The following is a 19,898-nucleotide window of genomic DNA, read 5'->3' on the forward strand; positions in this document are numbered from 1 at the left end:
GGCAGAAGTTTCATTTTTGCCGTTTGCCGTTTGCCGTAAACGTCATGCTTAACCTCTCTAATAACATTTATTTCACCTCGGGTTGATGGGGCTGAACAGGCCCCAAGCAAAAATTGCTTATGTACCGAGAAAAAAAGGCAAAAAAAAAAAGGAAAATACACAAAGTTATGAAACTGTTAATAATCATACCTCAAAAAACATTAGCAGACGTGCGATGCAGTGAAGGACAACTACTGACGTACTGCCTTCTTTATGCCTTTATTGACGTCAACGTCTGCATGTGTCAGGGATCGAGTTCCACGCCTTAGCAGCAGTATATGAAGTGTGTTTACTTTGGGATGACCAACTTATTCATCCCTCGCAAGTACTTTACATTGTCCCTGATGCTTAACAAATTTCTAAGGTATTCATGTGCGGAACCGTTCATTGCCTTAAATACTAAGCATATCTTGTATGCAGCGGTCTTCTAGAGTATAGCCAATGCGATTGGCCAGACAATCAAACAATCTTTTTCTTAAAGGTTGAACCATCATGATCAGTCCCGATAGAACACGGCCTATGTGTCGATAATGTTCCCGCTACTTTTAATTCAATTCGTATTCTTGACTCGAATTGTTTTTCTCACTGGTCATAAAAATTTAAAACATAATTGCTGCCTACCGCTGATTACCACACATCTACATTTATTTTAACGTTACAGTCGAATACCGACTTTTCAAACCTCCAAGGGAAACGAAAATTAAATTGCTGGGTTGCAGCTGACGTCAGGGCGGCCATGCCGGTGGACAAGAACAAAGCATTTCCCTCCGCTGGGAACTAAACTCTTTTCTGATCATGCAGATTCTGCGAGAAGATTTTTTATTGTTTTGACCACCAACATGGCCGCCTTGTCATGTGGGTGCAATCCAGCAATTGGCCATGTTCAAAACGAGCAGGGGACTGGGTACGAATATTCAATATCGATTGCACTGAAAAACTGGGCCCATCATCTGAAAGAGCATCCAAAAATTAGTAACGCAACCAAATTTGAGAGTTATTGGTTTAAACGCAAAGGCATGGAACTCTTTTAAAAATCGTTAAAATAAGAGAGCTTAGTATGGCTGGATGGACAGCTGTCCCTCCAATCCATACTAAGCTCTCTTATTTTAGCAATTTCTAAAAGTGAACCATACCTATGCGTTTAAACCAATAACTCTCAAATTTGGTTGAGTTACTAATTTTTGGATGCTCTTTCAGATGACGGGCCCAGTTTTTCAGTGCAATCGATATTGAATATTCGTACCCAGTCCCTGCTTGCTCGTTTTGAGTATGGGAGCTGAAATTGGGGGTTGAAAGGAAATCTAGGGTGTCTCGGGAGAGGTGAAATCGGGATTGCACTGCATTTTGGAGAAATTGTTGGTTTATCAAACCATGTAGCTCCTGTTGCAAGTTGGCGAGTGTTCATCCTTTTATCGCCACTGTCCCTGACAATAAAGTGATAAAGTAAATGTATAATAGTGGCTCGCAGTTTGTTAGCTCTGTGTATGTGTCTAGATAGAACATGCATATGGTCAAATTTAGCAGAAAAAAGAATGAAGAGAATTATTTACACTATTCGCATGAATCATTTTTCGTTGAAGGATAGTTAAGGGGGCAGTGAGTCAGTCACCCAGAGCAGCCAAACCCGATAGCTAGAAAAAATTATTCTCGGAAATCTACAAAATAAAAGTAAAAAGAAAAACATACAAGGCAAAGCATACTTTTAACAAAATTTATGTTCTCTTCATATTTCAGTCAATAATCATTTCTTAAACTTTGGGCGATTCCTGGTTTTAATACATGTTATACTTCATCACCGACCAGCACAACCCTTTCCAAAAGATTTCCTATCCGTCTGTGGGCTTCATCAACGTTTCTTTGTGCTTTATATTATTTGTGGAGTCGTAGCCACTTGGAAAGATAGGGATTGCCATGCTAATTAAATTACAGAGGAAACTTAAACTGAGAGTAGGTCAGTAAACCCTCTCTAGCAACTGAACATAACAAACCTCGACTGACAAGAACCTCCAAGTTATGGTTTTAAATAAATACACAAAAAACACGATCGAAAAGCTGGCAAGGGAAATCGTCGAATTGTTCAGATGTTGAAAATTAGACAAGCTTGGAACGTATGGCTTGACAAAAGTTTTGACTGCTATAATTTGAAAGGCCGCGGAAATTTGGGAAATATAGTTATATGCGTCTGAATTTTCAGATATACAAATTATAAAGGCCTATAATGGCTATGATACTCATATACTCTTTTCTTGGTAACTTTATGATTTTATTGATGAATATAGCAGCCTTATGTTCGTTAAGCAACTGAATATAAGCACAGCATGTCGTAACCAAACCCAGTTTAGACTCCGTATCTAGCCTCTATCTACGCAATCATGGTACTCTTAGCGACTTCCTGAGCTTCCTGAGCCTCGTTTCCTATACAGACAACTTATTGAGGAGTGACTTGTAGACTTGTCTACGAGCAATATTTGAATGACTTCTTTGATACAAAAGTTACATTGTCTACAAGGAAATGACTCCTTGTAAAATTGACAAGCATAATAATAATTTAGGAGTGGCTGCTTTTAGCTACGGAATAAAACTTTGTCCGGCAACATGTGGTTCCGGCTCTCACCAAACTCACTTAAACACACTTCCACTAAAAGTACCTGAGCCCAAAAATGGGAAAAGCAGTCCCAAACTATTGAGAGCTATTAAAGAACAAATAGCACTTTGTGAAAGTGCAAATAAGTAGTTTTCATTTGAATGGTCAGAAATAAGGGTATCATCCACAGACTTAAAAGTAAGAACTTATTTGTACAGCAAAATAAACAGTACCACATGAAAGTACTGCTCAAAGCGATGGCCGCACTAGGGTTTTATCCATAGACTTTAAAGTTAAAATTTTATTCGTACCGAAAATAAACATTGTCATATGAAGGTACTGACAGGCTAATGGTCCCCATTAGATTTCTATTCACAAGCTAAAAAGTTTATTTATTTACTTCCACCGTATTCAGCATAAAATAAACAGTGCCACGTAAAAGTATTGTTCGGTAGCATTTGCATCACCCACACTAAGGTCATCACAACTAAAGACATAGAATTTTGTTTTTTTGGTTAGTAAAACTCAGGGTTTCCTCCTAAGAAGGCTTGGAAATAGGCCTTTTGTGTTATCAACCGATTTTAAAACCGTTCGTCTTCTTTCTTTATTTTGTACATCTTTTCGCTGATTAATTTCCACTGAAATATGTTGTTACATCAAAATAAACAATATCCCTAATGCGTCATAAATGTAACAGACTTGCCATGTTTATAATGAGTTCTGAGTAGCAGCCTAGAATATTTATATAAAAAGACATTAAAATAAATATAAGAGCCGATCTGTCGCGCGATGAAGATATTAAAACAACTGGATTGTTTCAATATTTGATAATTAATCTGCTCGATTAAGCTATATGTCACGATACGTTACTGAATTCACGCATGTTTTGTTATCGACGGAAACCCCCGGGCCCAAAATAATTGTTTACTGAGGTATAAAAATGCCATAGGTAATAATAGGGCGAACCAAGAAGTTGAAAAACTTTTACTAATTTGTGCCACAATTTTAATTGCAGTTGAACGTGTGATTCCAGTTGACCGCATATATTTTGTAAAACAACTTTATTTGGTATAAATGCCATGTTGAATAGGCAAAGGTCATTTTGTAAAGTGACACAAGCTTAGTCATGCGCGAGACACCCAGGATTAGAAAAGCGATATTTTTGGTGAAATCAACATGACTGACGTCACCGGAAGTACGTTTAACGGGCTTACAATTGGGAAGCGGAGGATACCCTTAATTATCGACAAGTAGAATGGGTTAATTTATACTTTAAGCTGTTAAAAGATTGATCGTGTAGTTGGCGCCGGCGGTGTATACATTTCCTACGATTGTTTTTCATCAACGTTTTAAATTGCAATCGGTCAAATGCATTCAGGGGTTTACCCTCCGAGTTGAGTCATCTGAGCATGTCTAAATATAAACGTGTTTCGTCGCTTAATTGGGTGTCGATTTCCCAGTAGTACATATCTGCTTAATCTAAACTGTAACAGAATGCATACAATACAGGCCCACGTAGATTCAGGGGGAAAAATTTAACATAACTTTTATTTTAATGAAACAATGTACTAGATGATTGAATGTTTAATCCTAACTGAGTCTTAGATGAAGTCATTTCTTTATTCAAACCACGGTGATTGGAAATAGGAAATCATAAGGAAATCCTTCTTGGCATATTCGGTTTTGTGGTTTTACATCAGTTTTCGAAAGTGAAATCGAACTTATCACGGAAAATCAAAACAATATGAACTTTGAGTTAACTTCTCGAGCTGTCATGTAACGTAAAATTACGAGCTTCGCTTTAATATCAAAGTTGCCTTTTATAGACTCCTTATCCAATATCAATAAGTAAACAATATCTCTGTGTGTTCCTAAAATAGCTCAGCCCTTGAACACGCGGGTCCCGACAGGTATTGAGGGCGGGAACTTGGGAAATACGCGTGACCACAAAAATTGTGTATTTAACGAAAAGACAATTTCACTTTCGACAGACGAGCTGACGGGTCGACCGTTGAATAACATAAGGTCACTGCAATTGCTTTTCCAATGGAGTTTCACCAGCGCAAAGTTAATCTATCTTTTTCAATTGAGAATATTCTTCGAGACGATTTTCCACACCGGCAAAGAGCAAATTTGCCAAAGTTACAAGAGTCGGGTTTGGAAAGGTGGAGCAAGACACCATATTACCGATGCTATACGGTTCGCTACAGCCCTATTTTTATTAAAAGTCTGCCCAGTATGTACAAAGTTGAGGGAAAATTGCATCGAGTAAGTGAAGGAAAAGATGGTCAAATTCTACATGAGCAGCAGAAAAAGATTGAAGACGACCGCCTAAGCTGCAAGGACGAAGCACTCCAACTGAGAGACGGTATGTGTTCAATAATAATTTTCAAAATTTACTCAATCGTATCGTTATTCGGATTTAAAAAAATTGAATAAAATTATGATCTTTCGAGACAAAACTTCAAATAACGCCAAATTTAGCGCTTACCTTGCAGTTAGAATTGTAAAATATTTATAAATTATTGGCCGTTTATGCCATAACATGTTTTTTTAGCACTCCTTGCGTGGGTTGAGTTAAACATTGCCACGCAATTAGTTCTAATTTGTTTTAGCTTGGTGGTTGCATGAATTTTAGGGATGACAGAATTGTAAACTATCTATTGTTTTTAGAGGGTTTCACCTTCATGCCCAAACTTGCGTTTTTAAGGCACGTACGCGGAAATTTTACCCTATCAAGTTGAAAAACTTCCAAATATCATCTATTATGCTAACTTTGTCACTGGGAGGCTTAAAAAAACACATTTCCGTTAAAAAAAATTATTTTGCTGCTGTGTAATAATACTTAAAACAAAAGGAAGTATAGGGAAATCGAAAAGGTTCAAATTATCTGGAGTTCGAGTGTCGAGGGTAAAATTAGTAATAAATTGACCTGAACGGGAATCGAAAAAGGTTTGAGTTACTGAGGGTTCGAGTTATCGGGATTCAATTGTAGTTAAGTTTACATTCGTAGAGAGAGTTTTTTTTTTCTTCCAACTATTTCCTTGTAAAAAATTCGGGCTATTTGCAAATGGCCGTTTAAACTCAGAAGGATATGTTGCGTTGAGTGCCAGATTGCAAGGGTCACTTTATAATTAGATAATGCTAATAGTTTAACCGAATGCGGAAAATATCTCTTTACAACCAAATAAGCTCACCTATAAATACTTTCAGGCATTATGGTTGTACAGGGTTAAGTATTATCCGAGTACTTAGGTCGGGGTATTGATGTTTAACTCGCTCTTTAATCAAATTGATCGCATTTTTTCGTTGACTAGACACGCAAGGAAATTATAGTTTAAATTCTTTGCAAGGAAAACTGACTGCTAGTGATAAAATGTGTCCGGGGCACAAATCCATGAGTTTAGTGTATTTCTATAAAACAAGAAAATCATAAAACAGTTAAGACTGTACTTGTCGATGAAAAATACATACAGCTGAGAAATAATGGTAACAAATATTAAAATTCCTTAAACTTATAACTTCATTGCTGTTTAAGTGAAGAGGAAACAGCATTATTTTTGGAAATAAAATTTAGCTTTCTGGTCGAGGATCGAGAATTTTCCGGCATGTTAGTTCCTATACTTAAGAACTTGAATATAGTCCAGAAAGGATTGAAAATAAGCCTAGATTTTCCTGTCAAGTTATGTCCCTTGTTTACGATAGCAATTTTGTCAATTTTGGTTTCGTGAGTGTCTCAGTTGTTTATCTAATACATAAGGGTCGTTTTTGGCGACAACAGATATCTGCCTGCGTTCATTACAATATCAGCTGGGAAACAATACGTGACCCTATGGCAACAAACCAGTATTTTGTACTTAAATATTGGTCATCGAGTATTCTTCTTCACTTTTTGCGTTTATAAAGCCAACAATTTGGCAATAAAAATTACGTTCAGGAGTACAAAAACTTGGCCATTGAAAGCGTATCAGAATGAGAAAGACTACCTGCTATATTTGAAAGTTCAACTGAATACACCCATTATGTATGGGAGGGTTTTGTTATTACGTGTTTCGGTTTGATCAACAAGGGCTTTAAGTGTTTGTTTGGCTAAATAGCGGCCTTTGAGAACTCATTTATCCGTTTTGGCAATATATATGATCTTCAAACTGATGAATGCGTGATAGGGACGTGCTAAATTACGCGTCCTCGTTGAGCACTTTAATAGGTCTTTTTGAAATGCATTCAACTGTAATAAGCTAAGAAGTGAAATCCACTTTAAAATTATTTATATCATGCACCTAATTCTGTGTAAACTGTACTAACTATAATTAACTTTTAAAACAATAAGTACTACAGAAAGTGAATTATTTTGAACATTTGCATGTTCACCTAATTGCTTAAAGGATCGAACCTTTCTTAAAGTAATATGCCAGCCATTGTATTTCTTAGTTCAAAATAAGCCGTTAAATATAAGTGGAATATGATCATGACTTAGCTATTCCCAGTCGATAATTTTGTCAAATACTGAATAGTATCAGTTCCCTAACACTGATGAAGGACTTGCCTTTACAAACTGGTGTAGCTTTCATTTGACTCAATTTATTTTGAAGACATGCACTTAAAAAACTAATCATGCAAATCCATACTATGAGTTAATTTGCCATACAAACTTGTGTGAAAAAAGAGTGCTAGCATTTTCTAGTATTAAACTCTTGTTAGTTCGACTTTTTTTAGTATATTTGGAAGAAAAGACTTTACTGAATTGTAAACATTTTTCTGGCTGTCGGCTTAAAAATAGTTTTCAAATCATTTAGTTTGATACAAATATTTAGGTTTACTTCTCGTTGAATTTGTTCAGTCCTGTAAATTTACAAATTTACCAAAAAACTTACAAAATTTACAAAACATTTTCAAAATTCCGGCCCTTATTCACTTTCGTGACACATTTGTTTGTCAGGACTGTACAAGGAATTTCATGTGGGCTAGCCACGATAAGGTATTGAACTACGAGCAACAGCACTGTCTATCTCGATAGAGTTAATAACGAATAAGTGCTTCATATTGAATTAACGTACATTGTACATCACGACAAGAAATTGACGGCCTTAAATTTGGGTCTCTTTTTGGCTTTCAGCTCATTAAATGACTTAAGGACGGCAAATTAGAGAAGTGGAGTGAAAATACTTCACCATGCAGCTTATATTTGGTTATTTGTGTGTCATCGTGATGAACAAAGGAATGAACGACAATCTTTATTGTGAACGAGAGTGATATATTGAAGCAGTTAAAATTAAACATCACGAAAACAGATCAACAACAACTTTTCATTCGCAACTATAATATATAGAAGAGTTGAAGTGTAAAGTGAAACTGTCTTCTTCAATGGAAATCTATCTTATAAGTATTATCTTTTCTTTTCTACTTCAGATGAAATCAACGACAAAGAAGTCAAGAAGTCAAAAACGTGCTTGGTTGAGAAAAACCCTAAACGGAAGCGACGGAATCGAAGCCATTTCACCCAGCGTCAACTCCAATATCTAGAGAAGATATTTTCCCGCCAACAGTATCTCACACGCGACGAACGCACGCTATTGGCGAGGGGCCTGGAAATGACTGAACTCCAGATCAGAAACTGGTTTCAAAACCAGAGATATCAAAGAAAACATCGCACCAATGAAGAAAAGAAACAGGAAACACCAGATTCTTCAGTTTGTGTGAAAAGCGAGGCTTAAGTTCAGCGTGGACCAAATCCTGCTAAACTCCGACAATTGCTTGCCCTTCTAGCGAAACACATTCGACGAAAATACGCACAATGTTTATTGACATTTACGAAAATGCAAGCAGTCATAACGCACTATGCTATTTATCAAAGCTTAGAAGATTTTCAAAGCCGGTTCTGCTTTCATCACGAACTGAAAATTGTGAAATACAGATATCATTTACGAATAGTAAAACTATAAATTATAACGGAGAAGTTATTTGTAGTGTTAATTTACTCATACGTTGGAAAGTTAATTTATTAAAAACGTGTACGTACATTAATTTGTTAATCTGAACAACTGACGCCAGCACTAATAGCTGGAAAACATTTGTAGTTGGACAGAAATTTTAATATAAAGGACGCAAAAAGGTGGAGGACTTCTACATCATCTATTGACATCTATGCTGGAAATACCAACATAGCTAGAAACTGCAAAACTATATAGCTTATTTTATCTTCAGACTTGTATACAGTTGGAAAAATATTTTATTAAAGATTTGTATTAAACTGACATGCTGTGTACATTGATTGACGTTGGGAACACCTTTGTTCATTTTACCCTTTTAAAGGTTCGTCAATAACAGTAACTCGGATATTACAGCTAAAACATTCTTTCAGAATTTCCCAATCATTATTATAAAATGAACCCATAAGGGACGACCTCTTCACAAAAGCAGAGTGAGATTATTAAAACCGCCCTATATAGCTAGCTACCAGAGACTAAAAGTTGCATAGATGTCAGTTTTTTATTTAGGATATCTGAAGTATCAGGTTAGGCCATACATTCTTTGGCTTTAGACTTAAAAATTTAAACCTCAGTTAACATCTCTACTTTACACACTCATTTACATTTAAAGCTTACAGTAAATTTATACTGGTATGACACTGAAATATGAGTTCGTAATGAGGAGTAAGGGAGATGTTGTTCACTAACCATGCAGCAAATTCGCTGCATACATGAAAAGTTATTATTAAAATACATATTTTTAATAACAACATCGTTTTCGATTTATAATTTCCCTAAAAAAAAGCCACAAAAAGGAACTAAGTTTTTTTTCACGTCACATTTAAACTATTAAACTTTGGTGCAAATATGGCCGGCATATAAGACAGAAATTGTAACAGGGAGGCGAAGCAATAGCTGACTTATAACTATCCAAACAATAATCAGGGTTAAATTTATTGGCTTAGTATTTTCAGTTGAACTTTTTGAAACAGAGGTGCAAAAGGGCCACTGTCAAGGGGATTTTAATGCTTTTCGCTAAGAAGTACTGAAATTGGCGAATAGGCCGTCTTCTCGTTCATGAAATGCACCCAGTACATCAAGATGGAGATATAAAGTAAATTGATGTTGAAAGAAGAAGGGAGCCATAAATAAATAAATACTGAATAAATAAATAAAATATAAATAATATTCTAGCTCAAGTTCTTTTAATGAATAAAATTCCACTTCTCGACACTTTCTCGCAGTTTTAAGAAACATACAGTAGCAACTTACACCTTGGAATATGTAGATACATACTTATAATACTATATGCTTATAATGAAAGTCGCGTTTAGCTACTCCGTACAGGTCTTTATCTTTAATTAAAGGTTAATTAAAAAAATGAAAAGCTCGCAAAGTTTGGAGTGGCACAAAAATACGAGGCCGGCCCTTGTTTTTAGATTGTATAAGTGATTGCATACTTGATCATACTTGTACTTGACGAGCAGTGTTCGACATTATGAATGGTCACCGGCAAGTTTTATCAAAATTTATAACAATATGTTGAATACGCTCTCTTTTCTCCTAGAATTTATTTTATAAGAATATCAAGGCTGAAATTTGCAAAATTTTAAGAATACTTTAAGAATACACCTGAGGCTGAGATTTTGAATAGAATAGAATATTTTGTGTGCTGAAAATTTGTAAATACAATACAATTATATGTTCGAGTAAACCGTATAAAATTCTTCCATTCTCTAAACGACAAAACTAGCCAGTAAAGATCAGTAAAACGATAGAAACCTGCCCTGGCTAAATGTTCGTCGCTAGTACGGTACAATTCATCTCAGAGTATTCACAAGAATATTTTCAGCCTAGCATCGGCAGAAAAATAAGAATATTCAGCCTGAGCCGGAAAAACAATATTCTTATAGAAAACCACGTGTGCAAGGCTATTTTGAAAATTTCAACACCGCACAATTCTTTATTGCTATCGATAACATCTGGACACCGTTTGTCTCTCTTGTCCTCTCTTTGCAGGTTAATTGAGACTAAAAAGAGTGTCGTTCAGTATTCGTTCGCAGTAGTTCTCGAAAATATAGTAAATAGCAAAGGAAATATTATAATAACATTGCTACCTGTACATGTTTTGGGCGTCGTAGCGTGAAAATTAAACACTAATAAGTTCAAACAACAAGATTAAAATACGGTCTCAGAAAAACAGGAGACTACTACGGCTCTGTTGCTGTATTTCCAGAAGTTTCGAGGATTGAAATAATTCCTTACGTATTGTTTTAGCGACTAAAGTTAAGGATACAAGGCATAAAGGCAAAGTGTACTTAGAGTCGAGTGCAATGAACTGATAGCGGCGAAATTGATGTCAATTTACCCAGCGTCAACTCCGATATCTAGACGAAGATATTTTCCCGCCAACAGTAGTTTACACGCGAACACCGCACGCACCCGACGCGGGGATTGGATATGACTGAATTTCAATACCCAAGGAGCTTGTTTTAGAATAGGACATACCAGAAATGTCACCGGGTGAACGAAGACCAAAAATAAGTCAGATAAACAGGATTTTCCCTTCAGCGTGCAGAAATCGATCAGAGTCAATGAGATATGTGACTTAACATAGTTGAGGTTTCCGTTTTTGATATACGATCGCCTGGACTATGTCAGCCTAACTGTTTATACCACTTCTAACGCTTTTTTCAAGACGTTTAACTGCCAGGAATTTTCTCTTTGAAATTAAGTTAATATCTAAGTACTGTCGTTCTCTTTGAAGTCTTGAAAATATCCAAAACATGTGTATTTAAGTATATTTAAGATAACACTCTCGGACGCCATCTTGCGTGCGCAAAGATAAACTTCACAAGTGCGTGAAAGTTCTCGCTGATAGACAATCTTATCAATTTATAATTGGCTTTTGATTATTCAATCTATTGACTATCATCGATATAAGAAGGAATGCAAGACAACAGATAACAGATGTATTTTTAATCGATATACTGTACTTGACAATTTGAGTCAACAATAAACTGAAGGTGGAACCGAGAATCCCCACTCCCCCCTCCCTTTCGACTCAGTGTGTCTTTCATTACCTCGGACGTAATGTGGGTGACAAATTAATAGGTAAGAAGACTTTAAACACGGCTTGCAGTCCCTCTAAGTGTAAGAGAAAGTGCGAGAAAGTTCGTGTTATCCACTGATAAAAAATAGTAGTCGAAGCAAAACAACACGATATTTGTTAAAGCAAAAAGCCGCTCGACTCTGTCATCAAAGCAAGAAAAAAAGCCTTAAATTCATTTGTACGCAATTCTTACGCATACTTTTATCAGACAATACCAATACAGTGGCTTCATCTACTACAATTTAGCTCTTCGACAAAACAGGTAAAATGTATGCTTTCTTTAGCGTTTTTACTTTTGTTGTTGTCTGTGGCGAGCACTGGTGATGACATCGGCATAAAGGTCTTTAACTAACTAAACACTTGGATCAAAAAACCAATGTGGCGCCGACTGGATGGGAAGTAATAAGTTTGTAGTCCACCTTCATCGTAAACATAAGCTTCTAGAGGAATTTTAAAAACGCTTTTGCCCGATAAACAAACCTCGGTAGCGAGTCACGTCTTCAAGCAGGGGTTTCTGCATCTTTTCCTGTTTATTCAATAGTTTCATAAATGTATACGTGCCTCTTTCTTCATTTGCATGAAAAAAATTGCGTGACTCAGCTGCCATTGGGAAAACCAAACCGGTATGAATTGTATGACACGTGGGATGGCAATGACGTCATACAGATTATCTAATTGAAACCCCTTCCGCGCTACACTATTGTTTATAATATGCCTTCTCCAACATTGTTTCGTGTAGCCAGATCCACAAAAGATATTTCCTTCAATCGTTTGGGCGGAAATTACCATAAGCACACGCCAAATTCTACAGAATATACCTTACTTCCTCGATTTCCAAGTTTCTTTTTAAACAAAGGGCGTTTAATCCGGGGGTGTGACAAAGGCAAAACTTTTCTTTGTTGTGGTAAATTTTCTGTTACCAAAAATATTAATGCGGTTAGCATTACATGGTCATGACATTGTGGTTACCACTTTGTATATTTTAGCCATAGTCAACATTCATTGTCATCTTACTGAATGTTGACAACACTTGTTAGGATGCGGTGTAGCACTCCTGATTTCGAGGCGGGGCGCTAAAATCGGGAGTGAGTGCTAATCCAAAGTCCTCGTGGCATTAAAGATAGGAATTGCAAAAGAGCATTTGGCTTCCTTCCAAAATATTTGCCAAACTTTGATATCAAGTCAAGTTACGTTTTTACCATTTCAATCATTAATAAAAGTCAAATACAAAAGATGTTTCCTTCAATGTAGATGTAGATATTGGAAACCTTTGAGGTTATGCAGCAAACAGAACGCACAACGTTTAGAGCGCCTGCAAAACCAAGCAATGCGAATAATATTGCATGCTGACCGTAAGACATGTACTCAGGAGATGCGCATCAAATTACAGCTATTATCACTTCACAGTAGACGTCTTTTCATCAAGCTACAATATGTTTACAAGATAATTAACAACATTAACTGCCCTAAGCAGTTGACAGGTTATTTAATGAAACGATCGCAGAGACATTGTCGATCTTTTAGAGATCCAACACTTTTAGATCTACCACAAATTAATACCAAATGTGGACAGACTTCGTTTAGGTTTTCGGCTGCGAGTGCCTGGAACAAACTGCCAAGAGAGATTCGCGAGCTCGCAACACTTACACAATTTAAAGGCAAAACATACAGTCATCTCATGAACATGGACAGTGCAAATCACACGTGTACAATTTAAATTTTAATTTTTGTATATATATTCACAGTTTTTTAGATTTGTAATTTTAAATTTTATGCTAGTAATTTTTTATGCTTTTAAATTTAATGCTTTGTAAATTTTATGCTTTTATACTGGTCACCGATTGATACCAGTCAATCTCCTTGATTGACTGACCGGTTTTCCAGGATAAATAAAGTTATTATTATTATTAATAAAACGTAGGTAATATAAAGAACATACTTCTAATAAATTTGCTTGCAATTTGCTTATGAGGAGTAGTAGCTTCGTTATAGCTTAAAAACATAAAGAGATAAGGTGTAGCAAAGAGCGTCAACTAAAAAAAATGTATGCTCTTCAAAGAGACCACTTACAATTGAATCGTTTTAAAGTGTGTAAGTACATTTTACATCAGTATGTCTACCCTATAAGTACACACCAACTTGTTGTATTTATTTGAGCTTTGGATCCCAGTACGGCATTGAAAAATGGAGCTTATTTCTTACTGAATAACAAGACAAAAACTTGCAACGTTTTTCTAAAATACGCAAACAATGAAATTCCAAAGGAAACCCACGGATGAATTCTACATTTCCGCAAAACATAAATATGCAGACAGCCAACGGACAACTGGAATGAAATCAACCAATCACATGCATCCCACGCACGTGACAGCTTGACTTGACAGCTGAAATGATTGACAGCAATGTAAAATAAAACTGATGGTTAAATTTTGAATTAAGGGATCGCGTGTTTTTGAAACGTTCTGCAATTAAGTTATATTGTTTGTTTTTGTTAAAAAGAACATTCGTCTCATTCAAGTAATTGTAATCATGAATCATCTTTACTATATCATCACTGTAAGAATCTACCGCCAAAAAGATGGAGAGTGCTTCAAGCACGAAATCCTGATTTTCAAATCCATGTACAACTTAATTTTCCTTTATACACCGCAAACGTCTAAAAAACTTACATAAATAGATGTTTGTTTGACGACATCCTTTTTTATTCTTTCCCTGGTTCTATGGGTTCTACAATGTTTGGTATTAATATTACATACTATTCGCATGCCCTGATAATTTTGCAGTCTCTTGGTAATAACACTTTTTTGTCCTGTTTTTCTTTTCCAAAAGAAATCAGCGAAGCCCCCGCAGACAGAACGACGTACTGATTATACTTTATAAATAAAGTTCATTTATTTATAAAATATGGTTGGTTGGTTGATGCATACTGGTTTGAAATAAATATGGGAGCTTAATTTCAAGCAGACGAACGCACAACATATTAAACTATCGCCAATGAGTCAAAATACAATCTTCTATTTTTCCAAATATATTTTTTTATTATTCGACTGTAATGATTAATCACAACTACGATAAAGTTACGCTTTATTTATTAGAACTTCTTTGTATATACACTTTGATTTAAATTTGTGATATAATAAAAGACTTTGACGCATGGAAGAAGCATCTTTGTAATGTACAAAATTATCTTTGGACTTCAAAATAATGATTTAATAATAATATAATATATTTTTTTAAATTAATACTACCGTTATTTTTTAGTACTTTTGTCATCTATTTATGGTAAATATAACTTTTTAGTCAATGATCCTGAAACTTAGTTTATAACATCCTTATCTAAAAATCGCTTAAGACAGAGTTTAACTCTAGTTTAACTAAAAACAGCCTTCAAACAGCTATACTTCGCTGTAAGCGGCGCAACAGGGTAGAAAAATAAACGTCAACCCCTTTTGTATGGTATTATATTCAACAACTTCAAAACTAGGAAATACAGAACACATTTTGTGTTAATCTGTTGAGAAATCAGTTGAGTTTTAATTTGTATACTTTTAAACTCTTTTACGGCATACAGTAAAGTTTACTGTTAATCAACTGATCTTGTCCAGTTTAAACTTTCCTCGAACTGGCAATTTATTCAGAGAATGACACAATCCCGTTAACAACAGAACGATACTTAATCAGGTAGTTTACTATATACAGTATAAACACCAGCCGTCAGATAGCTTTCCCATTAAAAAATTTAACTATAAATAGAGCATAAATATTATCTTTTTAACTCGTTTCAGCGCGTTCTTTAAGATGTAATTTATCAATGTACTTTTTGAGGTAGCTTTTGTTCTCATCTCCAGGTATTTTTGTTTCCTTCTCATATCGCCACTGACGTAACCGGTTCATCTTGTTTCTTTTCTTCGTTGACACGATGTCTTCTCTGGTATCTCCTGTTTTGAAACCAGTTCCTGATCTGGAGTTCAGTCATGTCCAGGCCCCTCGCCAATAGCGTGCGTTCGTCGCGTGTGAGATACTGTTGGCGGGAAAATATCTTGTCCAGATATTGGAGTTGACGCTGGGTGAAATGGCTGCGATTTCGTCTTTTCCGTTTGGGGCCATTTTCACTGAAGCACTTCACAGACTTCGATTCCTTCTTGCAGTCCTTGTCGCTAACGCCATCTAAAGAAATTGAGATTTAAAAAAATCATTAATCAGTTTCTATACTGAGAGCAAGTGAATGAGCTTTCAGGCAAAACGACAGACTTAATGCATTTGTTGTCGTGCTGACCGAGTTAACCTGTTTCAATATTAAACACTCATTTTAAATAGAGTAGATCTTTTGCATAAATGACGCGCTTCAATTCCATATCATGATAGCTATCTTGCAAGCCGCATAAGGGCCATATTAGAGCCCATGTTAACAGACCCTATTTAATACACTTGACATATCTACACGCAAAAACGGAATCACGTCCCTTACATTTAAGGTTTTCTTGTTGTTTGGTTGATGTAGTTAAAGATGAATCTTTCATTTTGAGTTGTAATAACATGATAAAAAACGAAATGTCTTTATACTATGTAAAAAAGACTAAATACAACTCAAAAACACGTCAACTTGTTTTTCAACATTATATTCTATTGTCTAAGTGTACAAGTTAAATTTGGAACCTGTTTATCTTGACGATTATCTAAAGTGAATAACAGAATGTTCGGATGCTTTTCAATATTAACAGCTTGACCTCTCTCTATTTAATTTCAATTTTGTTTTTTGTCATAATAACTAAGTCAGACATTTGGTTAAAAGAAAATCTTAATCGTATTTTCGTTTACGTTTCGTTTACTTTCCAAACATGCCTACCTGCATGATGTTATGGATTTTACGAACGCACGTTTTACAAGTATATTAATTATAAATGAATTAATGCATAGATAAGCTAAAACCCGCTGAATGAATTCTTGAAAGCCACTATTTAACCAAACAAACACTCAAGCCTCTTTTAAACCAAGCGGATATACATAATGAAAGATCTCCACGCTTAAATTATTTTTACCGCCAAAACGTCACACGCATACACACACCCATGTAAACAATGGCTAACAATGCTATAACTTCACCACCATTAATAGCTCAATTGATTGTTGCCCATTAGTTTTTAAGTCGTGGTAAAGGAAGAACCTATTCCGGTTTGACTGTAGTCAGTGGATTGCATGTGAAGGCAACTTCTCGACCAATGAGAAATCAATATTACTGCAGACGAATACTGGTTTATTGTTCAGCGAGTCACGGTATTTTTGAAGATATTGTAAGGCGGACATCTGGTGTCGCCAGCCGTTTTTAAGCCCGTCACACCCCGGTATTAAAAACAACTGAACCATGCACGAAACAAAACTATGTTACAAAACTGACGCTGAATATTGGATAGAAAAATTGACCAAGAGATGTTATGTTTGGGTAAAGGCAGCGTGGAACAAAAAACGCTTATAATCCTTTCATTTTCATGCATTTAACGAAAAAATAAACATGAACTGGATAACAAAGAACTAATGACTAAAAGCAAACAAATTTTACTTTCTTCGGCTAAAAGGAAAATGCCTTTTAAAGATAAAATGCGGAAAATGTTGGCCATCGGGCTCGGAAATTTAGATTTGGTTGTCTTAACAATATCTTCTTTGTATCAACTTTACAACTTTACGAAACATTGCAAACTTATCACGTAGAATCAGCAAATATATTGAAATCAAAATGGAAAAAATGTATCTTTTATTCTACAGACTACACTGAATTATAAAGAAAACAGGCCTGTCTGTTTTTAGCGCCAAAACATTTCTCAGTTTCCTTTAAGAACAAGTATTGAACAGCCACAGCACAAAAACAACTTTTGTCCACTAATAGTCTTCCGCTGCGGACATTTTCAATATTACATTTTAGACCTTTCGAAACTCTCTTGAAAAGTGAAATTTCTTACGTACACTTAATAAAATATATTCTCGATAAAAAGCATGTACGCTTCAGCACTAGGGCAAGAAGAAAACGAAATGGGTTTTCCCTTTATCCGGTTGACCTTTCTCTAATCGGCACTCTTGAACAAAATTCAATTACGTTTGACTATGTTTTCAAATAAACAAGCCACGGGGTACGAACGGCGTATATACTAAATTACATGTTTTTCTTTACTCTATTTTCATGGCCAAGATTTATTGCCAAGCTAGATAAAAAAGCTTTTCTATCCAACAAAGATTTTATACCGCAGTAAAAAAAAAATCCAGTGTTCCAAAATATGCTATTTAAACTTAAGATGTATTGGAGTTTTAAAACACTAAAAATTCTTACCATTTTCGTTCTGAATGACTTCATCTTTGCATCGACCTAAGCTGTCTTCGACAGTTGTTTTCGTCTGCTCTCTGAAAAACTGTTCTTTATCTCCACTTGGTCTATGCAGTCTTCCTTCAACTCTATGCATATTGGGGGAACACTTCATATAAACGGGAGTGTAACGAACTGCACAACATTGGTAAAGTGCTGAATTTGCCGGCCATCGTTCAAAGCCTGTCTCGTCGCAGGCATTGGGAAGATTTACAAAGTTTGTTCTTCTCCGGTGGGCAAAATCGTCTCGCAAAATATTTTCAATCGAGAAGGAGAGATTAACTTTCTGTCCGTGAAAATCCATTTGGATAATAGCAGTTGTGACCTTACGATATTCAACCTGTGATCAAAGTGAAATTGGTTTCGTTAAATACACAAGTTTTGTAGTCATGAGTATTTAAAGTAACCGCCCCCTTAAGCTGCCGGGAAATGTGTGTAAAGTGTTCGGCTATTTTTGGAACAGAGATATATTGTCTACTCATCGGTCAAAGAACATCGGTGAAGTTTGAAAAATAACACTGTTACCAATCGAGGTACACGAAAATTTGGAGCAACTTTTGTTGCAAAGATGAAAGTTTATGCTAGCGACGCTAGGGCTGGGCGGGTGTCCCTTCATCCGCTGGTTTCTTGGCCGACAAAACGGATTAACTCATATTGTATTGTTTTCTTTAGCATTAAAGTTGTTTCCGTGATTTTCTGTTATGTACTTACAAGAGTTCAAAGTGAAGAGACCACAAACAGAATATACCAAGAATGCGTTTCCTTGACATTCTAGTTTGCAGTCACGAAAACTGAAGTTTACGTTTTGCGAAGAATTTTCGCTTAAGATCGTTTTTCCCCTGCTGTTAGCTTTTTTCTTCTGTTGTTCAAAAAAATTCAACTTATGCTAAGCCGTATTGTGGTATGTTTTAGAGATTACCACCCAACTAGGCAGACTATAACTTCATATTTGCCGGGAGTGAATGCGCTTAGTTTATAGTGGATAATTCAGATCTCAGAGACCAAACCCATATCGTGTTTCTTCTCTTGTCCAATCTGCCGAAAAACAAGCATTTTAAACTTTTAACGCTATAATCAATCTGTCAACAATTTAAAAGTCGTTTTAACCCTTTAATGAACATGCAGAATTTCATGTACTTCCGGTATTAAACCTAAAAATGCAATTAAAACCAAGAATATCGCTTTATTTGTAAATTGTCTGCATGTCGAGAACCACACGCGCGGCCCACGCGCGTGGAGAACCTTTGTTTGTCATACATTTTCTCGAAAATTTATAGAATTGTGGAATTTGTAATGATAATAGAAAAAATATATTTAGTTTATATAATAAGGTTTAAAATTGTTTTGTGTTTAAATGTTGCCTACTTAATAAGTTTATAACTTAAAAAGACTCTCACAATAAAAATATAAACGCTTTGTGAAATTTTCGGTCAATTTTTTTTTCTAAACTTGGCGGTTTCCCTACTTACGATTGTGAAGGTGAAAGAGATATTTAAGATATTAAGATATTTTTGAAATCACACTCTTCCCATATAGAATAGAAAGGGTGTGAACTGAGATATGTTGACAAAAAAGGGCAACAATACTCTTTCTTTTTTAAAAAACAATCTGCCTTGTTTCAAATTCATGTCTAGTAGATTTTACGACAACACTTCGGTATAAAAACTATGTAAAAGTTATTGTCTCACGATTCTATCGTGAGACAAACGAATAAACGTTCAATTCATTCCTATGCAAAAGTATAGCTTTATTTCTAGGAAACTAACCCTTCAGAAAATTTCTGAAATAAATTAAGATGCCCCGCAAACCGACGCGGAAAAAATCCAAGCAATTTAGTCCAAC

General features: G+C 35.5%; 2 protein-coding genes across 2 annotated transcripts; one reads left to right on the top strand and one right to left on the bottom strand.

Annotated features, from left to right (window-relative positions):
* The first annotated feature begins 4,598 nt into the window (after positions 1 to 4,598).
* Positions 4,599 to 8,877, top strand: LOC144662275 (uncharacterized). Its single transcript, XM_078523052.1, has 2 exons — positions 4,599 to 4,991; positions 8,033 to 8,877. The coding sequence occupies exons 1-2, from the start codon at positions 4,670 to 4,672 to the stop codon at positions 8,335 to 8,337; spliced, it is 627 nt and encodes a 208-aa protein (XP_078379178.1). The 5' UTR covers positions 4,599 to 4,669; the 3' UTR covers positions 8,338 to 8,877.
* A 5,690-nt stretch (positions 8,878 to 14,567) lies between these two features.
* On the bottom strand, positions 14,568 to 18,455 carry LOC144662180 (homeobox protein vent1-like). Its single transcript, XM_078522937.1, has 2 exons — positions 18,024 to 18,455; positions 14,568 to 15,871 (listed from the first exon to the last, which is right to left on the bottom strand). The coding sequence occupies exons 1-2, from the start codon at positions 18,358 to 18,360 to the stop codon at positions 15,570 to 15,572; spliced, it is 639 nt and encodes a 212-aa protein (XP_078379063.1). The 5' UTR covers positions 18,361 to 18,455; the 3' UTR covers positions 14,568 to 15,569.
* Between the last annotated feature and the right edge of the window lie 1,443 nt (positions 18,456 to 19,898).

The sequence above is a fragment of the Oculina patagonica genome, chromosome 8 (assembly GCF_052425735.1).
Source record: "Oculina patagonica isolate OP01 chromosome 8, crgOcupat, whole genome shotgun sequence".
NCBI lineage: Eukaryota > Metazoa > Cnidaria > Anthozoa > Scleractinia > Oculinidae > Oculina > Oculina patagonica.

Coding starts and splice junctions, on each gene's coding strand:
- LOC144662275 (XM_078523052.1), top strand. CDS start 4,670: ATGGAGTTTCACCAGCGCAAAGTTAATCTATCTTTTTCAATTGAGAAT. Junction 4,992..8,032: donor AGCACTCCAACTGAGAGACG/GTATGTGTTCAA, acceptor TTTCTACTTCAG/ATGAAATCAACGACAAAGAA.
- LOC144662180 (XM_078522937.1), bottom strand. CDS start 18,360: ATGGATTTTCACGGACAGAAAGTTAATCTCTCCTTCTCGATTGAAAAT. Junction 15,872..18,023: donor AGTCATTCAGAACGAAAATG/GTAAGAATTTTT, acceptor CAATTTCTTTAG/ATGGCGTTAGCGACAAGGAC.